Below are 10,475 nucleotides of genomic sequence, written 5' to 3'. Positions count from 1 at the left end.
TTGTGTGCTGCATAAATACTTTATACATTGCCTCTGAGTTAATCCTGACTGATTTTTGTGCTTAACTACCCAGGGTTTAGCACAAGTTAATTTAGTGACTTTTTGTGGATCAACCTGCAAGGGATTGTGACTGTTGCTTGACCAGGGCTCACACCCTAGTCAACCAACAGGCCGATTTTTCACAACTTCCCTATTACAGAAGGAACTACATGTAGACAATGGGCATCTCTGCTGCCAAATGAAATTAAATTCTATACATTCAGGAGCCCTATAAACCCACCACACATTACCTTTGGCCAGGCCCTGAGGATCTCATTACAAGTTTGGCAGTGTTTTCTGAAGAACGTCGTGGTTGCGGCCTCCAGAAGACCGCCAGTGTTGGTGATCTCACGACTGCCGTATTAAAAGTCTCAGACAGAAGTTCGCCCAAAAACAGTCCAAATTCCAAAACCGCCAGGCCGGACGAGGGCGGGAGAGAGGCGGTCCGACCACCAGCATCCCCACGTGACAACAGACCACCCTCCATATAATGACCCACAAATCAGCACAGCGGTCCTTCCCCGGTGGTAAACCATAGGCAGTGCGACCTGCCATGCTAAAAAATACACCTCCAGAACAACCCAAAGCCACATTGGACAGTATGAACACGATACACCTGAGACACATACAGATATCAGACACACCCACACACACCACTACAAAACACACCCCTACACATCCCACAATCCTTTGCAAAAGGAACGAGTCACAGAGACCCGGAGATACTGCCATAACCAATATAAAGCACATATAACCAAGTGGCACACACACAGGTCTAACACAGCACAAATGCACACAAACACTGCAACCCACCACCACACCAACTGAAACACCCCACTCATCCCATCAAGCACCAAACACATTACCCTGGCGCACAACACCCCCCAATCCACTTCACTACCACCATGTCCCCACAAAAGCACCCACGATTCACAGACTAAGAGTTGAGGGTCATGATCGATAAAATCGTCAGGATAGAGCCACAACTGTTCAGAGCACAGGTCCATCATACATCCATTGCCAGGAAAATGGAGTTATGGTGGAGGATCTTTGAAAGGCTCAATTCAGTGGGCAACCATCCACACACAAGGGAGGATATCAGGAAGAGGTGGAACAAACTATAGGGGAAGGTGCTTACCACGGCATCACAACACCACATTGCCATCAACAAAACTGGTGGTGGGCCTCCACCTCCTCCTCCAGTATTTACATTGTATGAGGAGAAGGTCTTGGAGGGCCTGACTTGAATATTTGGAGAACTGGAATCCGGTAAGTCACTTAAACTCCCCTGTCACCAACGACTTCTGTACAACATGTGTCCCTGTAGTGCTTTTGTCTTATTTAATTTCTAAGCACTAACATAACACAACAGAAATGCACTTGTGAGGTCAAAGAAGACTTTTATTGTTATTTTATTCTTCCCCAACCACAATGTTTATGAATGAATGACGAATTAGTAGCTTTCAAGTCCGCGTTAATCAAACAAAATATATCAGTTTGCAATATACACAGCAGGTTATATTTATAAGATATTGAATGCAAAGCAAAACAAATACTTCACCGTGTAGGAACTATTTACAGCTACATCTTTCTAAGGTCTGCAAGCTGAGACCCCTGTCAGCCGCGAGAAAGAGTGTCATCTACCCACACGGGATGCTGGCAACTGGCGCCAAGCTCCAGCACGAGGTCCGGCAGATTCGAATCTGACTCTCTGCAGCCTGTTACCTTCGTTACAAAGGTGTGCCCCCTCGTCTCAGACCTGGGAAACTGAGCAAGCCATTTGGAGACTGGCCAGGTCTCCAAGACTACTCCTGTTCCCAAGCTCAAGGGAAGAGAAACGACGCCCATGTACTCTCTCTTATCAGGTCTAGTCTACTGTGAGAGCAAAACATCTTGGTTCTCTGGTGCAAAAACACAGCTTGGAAAAATACAGAACTCCACGTTAAAGGCAATGGGCAGCTAACCTAAATATCAAATGCAATGTCATGTTAAAGGCAATAGGCAGCTAACCTAAATATCAAATGCAATGTCTAGTGTCATGTCAAAGCCAATAGGCATCTAAGCTGAATACAAAATACAATGTCTTATATCATGTCAAAGCCCATAGGCAGCTGAGCTGAATACAAAATGCAATGTATAATATCATGTCAAAGCCAATAGGCAGCGGAGCTGAATATCATGTCAAAGCCAATAGGCAGTTAAGCTGAATACAAAATGCAATATATAATATCATGTCAAAGCCCATAGGCAGAATATCTAATAGCATGTCAAAGTCAATAGGCAGCTAAATTGAATACATCATGTCAAAGTCAATAGGCATGCAATGTCAAAGCCAATAGGCGGCTAGACTGGATACAGCATGTCAAAGCCAATAGGCAGAATACAGAATGTAATGACTAATGCAATGTCAAAGCCCATAGGCGGCTAAACTGAATACAGAAAGCAATGGCTAATGCCATGTCAAAGCCAATAGGCACAATACAGAATGTAATGACTAATGCAATGTCAAAGCCCATAGACGGCTAAACTGAATACAGAAAGTAATGGCTAATGCCATGTCAAAGCCAATAGGCGGCTCAACTGAACAAAACATACCATGTGCTACTGGTGAACATTGAGCAACTAATATGCGCAGTGGTGAAACACAAAGTCATTGGTCAAAACAAAACTTATCAAATGGCAGGACATTCCGCCCTTTGACCAATGAATTTTTGTTTCACATATCTCTTGTGTCAAACCAAAAACAAAAAACATCAGCACAAAAAAAAAACATTATGATCAAAGCAATCCCTGTAAAGCAATAGAAGTGAATTAACACATTGATTTCATAACCTTTCACATCAGATACATCTACATAGAAAAGACTGGGCAATTTTTTTTTTTTTTTTTTTTTTCTGAATGAGTCTCTAATTCAACAGTGTTAGCAATTTGATGTGGCATGAGTTCTGCTCATGTAAAGGTGCACGGTCCACCTGAAAGGTTTTCTGGAAGGTAAGCAAAAGTCAGAGTTCCATACGAGAGGGGAAAAAAAAAAAAAACACAGCAAACAAGTTGAACTTGAACTGAAGGCGCAGTTTGCGCAAAATGAATCCATGGTGCTGGCACTTTACTCAGCCAGGTTCAGGTTGGGGATTCGGTCCCTTCCCCGACCCCACACGCACACACCAGAAGGGGGACCACACAGCGCACTCAGGGACAGTGGCGAAACGTGGTCGGATCTGCAAAAGAAACAAGTATGACTTTTCTTGCAAATAACATTTTTCATTTAAACTGCACCCTTCCTCTTTCTTTCCCTGTTTTATAATCAGCAGGACGTTTTTGGGGCCCTTTGTTGTATTTTCTGCAGGTTCTGGAGGGTCACTTGGGGCTTCAGCCCACACATCAGTACTGAGGTTTTTATCTTCTGCGCCACAGCTTCCTTTTTCTTGCACTGTCAGAAGGGCTGGGGCAGACTCCTTCTTTACCAAACCTCCATTCACTGCATTTTTGCCAAATTGGGCCATTCTGTCTCCAATTTGTATGAATGAATCAGATTCTTTTCTAGGTATCAGCATAATTTCGATTTTTCCTTGGTAATTTGCAGCAATCACTCTCCCTAAAACCTGATCAATTTGCCATTTCTGTTCTGGCAACTTTCCTCTCCCCAACTGCTCTGTGACTGCTTGCATGACAGATTGCTTTTGTGCATGCTGCACAGTTTTTATCAAATCTAGGGGAATGTGCATCTCTCTCATCTCTGCCCACCTGTAAGTGGCTTTTTCACATTTCTGGTGCACCCACATAGCCATCCCCACTAAGGCAGAATTCTGGGTGAACACTTCTCTCTCTGCATTTTTCTCATTAACATCTGCAAGGTAATTGAACCAGTTAGGTGCTAAAACATTATCAAAGAACCTACAATCAGCATAAAAATGACACATCTCACGTAGCTCTTGCTTTAAAATCTGACACACATTATACAACTCCATTCCTTCTCCTGTGCCAGAAAACAACATTTCAGTCAATGAATCATTAGTAAAACAAACATGCTTTTTATCTTCAGTAGACACGAATTCAAATGGTGCACACAACTTCATTAGTAACTCTTTTATCTGTGGTACTCTAGCCCTGTCTTGCAAGTACCAGATCCATTGTATGATTCTAGCTAGGGGCAGTATTTTCTTCCCTTGTTCTTGAATTACATGTACATCAGTATTTCCTTCTTGCACTGCGCAGAAACCTAAAGTCTGCATTATTTCATTTGCCAAATCACAAGCGCGCAGCTGCATATTATTTTTCACAGTGACCATGTACAAAAGTGTTAGGATTTCTCTCAAATGAGGGCTATTCTTTTTCCAAAAATCAAACAAGCTAATGAAACTCGGGGTGTCTTGCTCTAAAATCCTTCGTTTTACTTGTGCATTTTGCAACGGTAACTCGTCGTCCGTGTTATCAGTTAAGGAATGCACTTTGGCTGCCAAAAACCCTGGCTCACACGGAAACTCAGTGCAGCTCGGAGCTGTCTTAACCCCCTCATTACTGGAATGGGACAAGAAAGATTCTTCAAAAACAGCCTTTTTATAACTTTCAGTCGGGCTAATTTGCTCACGTAAATTCCTATTTTCATGTTCCAACTGCCTACATTTCTCCTGCATTTCTCTGTAAGCAGATAAAGGTATCCAGACCTTTCTGTCATCATTACTTCCAAAACACACGTTTTCTACATATATACAACGGGAATTATTTCTCAAAACAACATCAGGCATTTTATCTACACATGTATTTTCTTCTGTAATTCCCCAAACAGAAAACAATTCACAGTTTTTCTTAGCACCATCAGGCAGTTCATCAACACATGTATTCTCAGACATGGTCTGCCGTGCTACTGTGATTCTCCAAACAGAAAACAATTTCTGTAATTCTCCAAACAACAAAAACAATTACACTTTTAAAGTGTGCACTTAGAAATCTACTAACCCGTCAAACCCCTTCTTAATCACCTCTTAATGACCGACCCCACGACCTCTGGTACCAATTGTAGTGCTTTTGTCTTATTTAATTTCTAAGCACTAACATAACACAACAGAAATGCACTTGTGAGGTCAAAGAAGACTTTTATTGTTATTTTATTCTTCCCCAACCACAATGTTTATGAATGAATGACGAATTAGTAGCTTTCAAGTCCGCGTTAATCAAACAAAATATATCAGTTTGCAATATACACAGCAGGTTATATTTATAAGATATTGAATGCAAAGCAAAACAAATACTTCACCGTGTAGGAACTATTTACAGCTACATCTTTCTAAGGTCTGCAAGCTGAGACCCCTGTCAGCCGCGAGAAAGAGTGTCATCTACCCACACGGGATGCTGGCAACTGGCGCCAAGCTCCAGCACGAGGTCCGGCAGATTCGAATCTGACTCTCTGCAGCCTGTTACCTTCGTTACAAAGGTGTGCCCCCTCCTCTCAGACCTGGGAAACTGAGCAAGCCTTTTGGAGACTGGCCAGGTCTCCAAGACTACTCCTGTTCCCAAGCTCAAGGGAAGAGAAACGACGCCCATGTACTCTCTCTTATCAGGTCTAGTCTACTGTGAGAGCAAAACATCTTGGTTCTCTGGTGCAAAAACACAGCTTGGAAAAATACAGAACTCCACGTTAAAGGCAATGGGCAGCTAACCTAAATATCAAATGCAATGTCATGTTAAAGGCAATAGGCAGCTAACCTAAATATCAAATGCAATGTCTAGTGTCATGTCAAAGCCAATAGGCATCTAAGCTGAATACAAAATACAATGTCTTATATCATGTCAAAGCCCATAGGCAGCTGAGCTGAATACAAAATGCAATGTATAATATCATGTCAAAGCCAATAGGCAGCGGAGCTGAATATCATGTCAAAGCCAATAGGCAGTTAAGCTGAATACAAAATGCAATATATAATATCATGTCAAAGCCCATAGGCAGAATATCTAATAGCATGTCAAAGTCAATAGGCAGCTAAATTGAATACATCATGTCAAAGTCAATAGGCATGCAATGTCAAAGCCAATAGGCGGCTAGACTGGATACAGCATGTCAAAGCCAATAGGCAGAATACAGAATGTAATGACTAATGCAATGTCAAAGCCCATAGGCGGCTAAACTGAATACAGAAAGCAATGGCTAATGCCATGTCAAAGCCAATAGGCACAATACAGAATGTAATGACTAATGCAATGTCAAAGCCCATAGACGGCTAAACTGAATACAGAAAGTAATGGCTAATGCCATGTCAAAGCCAATAGGCGGCTCAACTGAACAAAACATACCATGTGCTACTGGTGAACATTGAGCAACTAATATGCGCAGTGGTGAAACACAAAGTCATTGGTCAAAACAAAACTTATCAAATGGCAGGACAGTCCCCACCACCCTATAACTCCCTAATGCAACCCACCTCACACTTCCTCACCCCACCAAATCAGCCAATGCCCCTTCCCTGCATGCCACACCACCCCACTGCCACAATCCCCACACAGTTCACCCCGAATGCACGTATAGCAATTACAATGGCAAACAGTACAACTCCCACAATTTATGACTCTCCACACATGGAAAGCTGCCAGTCCCACTTTACAGTGGAACACCTGCACTTAAAACCATTGCAACACCTACAATAACTTGATGATTTGACTGTGTACCACTGCATGACAATAACAGCTAAGCTATCCACAATCCACAACCCCACGGAGCATGGTACCAATTCCACAATCCATCACCCACTAACAATGTCTGCAGTGCCACATCTGTCATTGCCATCATTAGGAAGCAAGTCAAGACACTGTATGCATCATAGAATGATATGAACAAGTACACCTCCACAATGTAACTCTCTCCCTTCACAGGTACCTGTGCCACTGCCACCATGCAGAGGATGCCAGAGACAGACAGCCCTCCCCAGGATGAAGGCCCCAGTGAGGACTACAGCTCTGGATGTCTGTACATTGACGACTTATCTGGCCCATTTGGGATATCTGGTCAGTCCACCACCACCAGCCACACCCTGCCTACATCTGAGCCCTCCATCCCTGTGGTAACAACAACACAGGCAACCACTCGTCCCCAAACCCGTGTCCCAAGGACTGTTCAAACAGCAGGGTGCCCCAAAGTGCAGGGACCTGAATCTACCCCTCACATCCAAGATGATTATGGCCCTGGTGTAGCTGGGAGTGGGCACACTGTGCCAGGGGCCCAGGCACAGGGGGCCAGGGCTAGTGGGAGGGCACCGGTGGATCAAGGGATGGTCCTCTCAAGGGAAAGGACTGGCCACAAGGCCATCTCCCAAGTCCTGGGAGCATACCAGCAATCTCAGGACAAGATGGGTCAGATATTCTCCACCTTTTTTTTTTTTTTAAACATATTTTCATTGCAATTTCAGTTGTCTAACAATCATGCTATCATGGTGCGCTACAACTTTTTTCAGCCGTTTTTTGTTTCAATAGAGTGGTTTAACTCAGTCCGTACATACCGGGCCCATTACTAAACTGGGACCCTAAGAACTCACCCAGCTTCCCCCCCTTACCCATCCCAACTCCCCCCCTTTAGTGAGTCACATTTCGTGGTGCTGGATGAGCATTGTGCATTGAGGATATACGTGCTGCTTCTCCTTGTGTGTGGTATTTTCAGGTTCACTTTCAGTAAAGATGTCTGCTATCAGGTGCGGTATGGTTGGGCCCCGTCAGTCCCTTATTCAGTCAAGGGGCCAGGTCAGTCGGGATCTCCTCTTCCAAGGCCTACATTACTACATCCCATCCCCGTGCTATTTCTGGTGGTCTCATCCCTCTTTTGGCCTCTCTGAGAAGAACATCCCCCTTGCATCTAACCCATTTTTTCAATTCCCTTTTCCATTGAGATATCCTTGGGCCCATCGGATTTTTCCAGGTCATTGCAATTTTCCTCTTGGCCAACACGTAAGCCAGGTCCTGAAATCCGCCAGTAACTTTTGTCTTGGATGTATGTGGGAACCACCCGAGTAAACAATGGCCCATTGTACAGGGAATCACTTTGTCTATCGCTCTCACCACTGACTGGGTCACCTCCCCCCAGAACGCCCTAGAGTTGGGCAATCCCAAAACATATGCCTGAATTCTGCTCCAAGCAAACCACACCTAGGACATTTCACTCTGTCCGTTCCAAAGCACTTCTTGATCTGACCTGAGGGTTAAATAAGCTTGATGCAGCACATAAATGTTAATAAGCTTAAATCTAGTGTTTCTAGTCATCCTGGGGAAGCTCTCAAGTATTTGCTCCCATGTTTTGTCAGGAATATCGATGCCCAGATCTCTCTCCCATTTTAGTCTAAGTTGGGTCAATGGGAGGGTCTTATCTGCCTGTATTCTACCACATAAATTTGTCACCGCTTTGAGCTTACCCGTGGGGGTCGCCAGGTAGGTACAAGTTGTCTGTGTTGGGGGCTCTCCCAATCCCTCCCGCCAGTGCCACCGAATACTAAAGTGATTGAGCCATACAGTAGAAAATGACCCCCCGGTAAATCAAACTCCACTCTAAGGTCTTCAAATGTTGTCATCGTCCCTTCCTTAAACAGGGTTCCGACTGTCTGAACCCTCACCGCAACCCAGGCCTGGAGCCCCTCCCAGTTACTCATATGCAGTAATGCCATAATGGACAACAGAGGTAGGTCCGAGGAGTAGGGGGTCTTTATCCTAAGTTTACGTAAACAGCTTGTCCAGCATTGAATCAAGATGTTCACGGAGGAGTGAATGGTTTCACTATTGCCTCAGGGTCCTGTCTGCTTGCTATCCACTGTGTAAGCCATTGGAGCCGTACCGCCAAGTAATAGGTTTCAAAGTCGGGGACCGCCAGCCCTCCATCCGAGGACTGCCTTTGGAGTTTGGCCAGTGCCACTCTCCTTCATCCGCTACCCCACAGGAATGCTATGGCCAGTGCCTCCAATCCCCTAAAGGTTGCCATGGGTATCCATATCAGTAAGACTGTAAAGTAATAAAGTAGCCTAGGCAGGACTATCATTTTTAGAAGCGCTACCCTACCCGCTACTGACAACGGCAAGGTTTGCCAAAGAGTCATACTGGTCCTGACGGACTGCAGGGTTCTTCTTACATTACCCTCAAGGATGTCCTGCGGGTCATGGTACACCTTAACTCCCAAATAAGAAAGACAACACGGCTCCCACATGACCAAACCCAGCCCAAGAGGGGGCGTTGCCGCAGGATCCAGTGGGAACAACCTGGTTTTGTCCCAGTCCCGAAAGAGTACCAAACTGAGAGAGCATTAGCTGCGCTCGCAGCAGCTCTCTAAGCATATCCCCCCAAAAAATCAGCATGTCATCGGCATATAAGGTTATTCGGTGTCTTCACCCTCCTGCTCTTACTCCCTGATCCCCGTCCCCACCTTGAGCCACAGCTGCCAGTGGCTCCATCGCCAACGCAAACAGCAACGGAGACAGGGGGCAGCCTGTCTAGTGCCCAGTTCCACCGCATAGCTTTCTGATATTCCCCGTCCTGTGCGCACTCTGGCCGTAGGTTTAGTATACAATAACCGCATCCATGCAATATAGTCAGGTCCCAAGCCCAGCCTGGCCATCACTGCATAAAGGAACCCCCACTCTAGGCTGTCAATGGCCTTCTTGATATCCACAGCTAGCACCCCAGCTGTCTCATCGTCGTGGGCAGGGTGCCACACGCCTGCTAACAATCGGCGTATATTATCCACTGTGTTTCGACCGGGGACAAAACCTGCCTGATCTGGGTGTATCAGTTTTGTCATGCGTGGGAGGAGCCTTGTAGCCAAAATCTTACTGAGGATCTTGTAGTCCAAATTCAACATGGACAAAGATCTGTAAACACCGCACTCCATAGGATTTTTACTTGGTTTTAGCAAAGGCACCACTATCTCCTCTCGTGCTGTTGCTGGTAGTATCCCCACTCCCTGGTGGCCTTATAGAGGGTCGCTAGCCTTGGAGCCCGTAGTGCTGCGTATACAGCATAAATCTCAACTGGGCAACCATCCGTCCCCGGTGTCTTCCCCCTGGTTAACTCCTTGATGGCCTCCTTGATTGCATGCTGGGTGATGGCCCCTCCTAACTGCCCTGGTGTGTCATGTGTAAGTGCTGTGAGTTGCCTCTGGGCCAAGTAGGCCTCTGTGGTTTCCCTATCACATTGAAGGGTACTTTTGTATAACTGCTCATAGTAGGTTAGGAAGTGTGCATTCATTTCTTCCTGTCCATAGATGCATTTCCCCAGGTCTGTTTTCATTTCCAGTATGATTGAGACTCTCTGAGTCGGCGATATCACCCATGACAGCATACGGCCTGCTTTGTCCCTCTCCCAGTGGGATCTTGTGATATAATTCCTGTAGTCGAAGCAGCAAAGACGTTCTACGCACTCCGCTACTGTTTCTTTAAGCTCCAGTATTGTGTGCTGGAAGTTTGGATTCTCCA

General features: G+C 45.3%; 1 protein-coding gene across 2 annotated transcripts; it reads right to left on the bottom strand.

The window, feature by feature from the left end:
- Nucleotides 1-2,906: 2,906 nt before the first annotated feature.
- Nucleotides 2,907-6,164, bottom strand: LOC138248771 (uncharacterized). 2 transcript variants are annotated; one of them, XR_011194641.1, is made up of 3 exons: nt 5,294-6,164; nt 3,784-3,886; nt 2,907-3,257 (listed from the first exon to the last, which is right to left on the bottom strand). XR_011194641.1 is itself a non-coding variant. In XM_069202661.1 (2 exons), the coding sequence occupies exons 1-2, from the start codon at nt 4,887-4,889 to the stop codon at nt 3,146-3,148; spliced, it is 1,218 nt and encodes a 405-aa protein (XP_069058762.1). In that variant the 5' UTR covers nt 4,890-5,267; the 3' UTR covers nt 2,907-3,145. The 2 variants fall into 2 exon arrangements, 1 of the variants encoding a protein (XP_069058762.1); XM_069202661.1 differs by lacking the exon at nt 5,294-6,164 and having other exon boundaries at nt 3,784-5,267.
- Nucleotides 6,165-10,475: the final 4,311 nt, after the last annotated feature.

This window comes from Pleurodeles waltl, chromosome 8 (assembly GCF_031143425.1).
Source record: "Pleurodeles waltl isolate 20211129_DDA chromosome 8, aPleWal1.hap1.20221129, whole genome shotgun sequence".
Taxonomy (NCBI): Eukaryota; Metazoa; Chordata; class Amphibia; order Caudata; family Salamandridae; genus Pleurodeles; species Pleurodeles waltl.
This window is presented reverse-complemented; position numbering and strand designations above follow the sequence as displayed.

Coding starts and splice junctions, on each gene's coding strand:
- LOC138248771 (XM_069202661.1), bottom strand. CDS start 4,889: ATGTCTGAGAATACATGTGTTGATGAACTGCCTGATGGTGCTAAGAAA. Junction 3,258..3,783: donor TGTGAAAAAGCCACTTACAG/GTGGGCAGAGAT, acceptor TTTCTTTTGCAG/ATCCGACCACGTTTCGCCAC.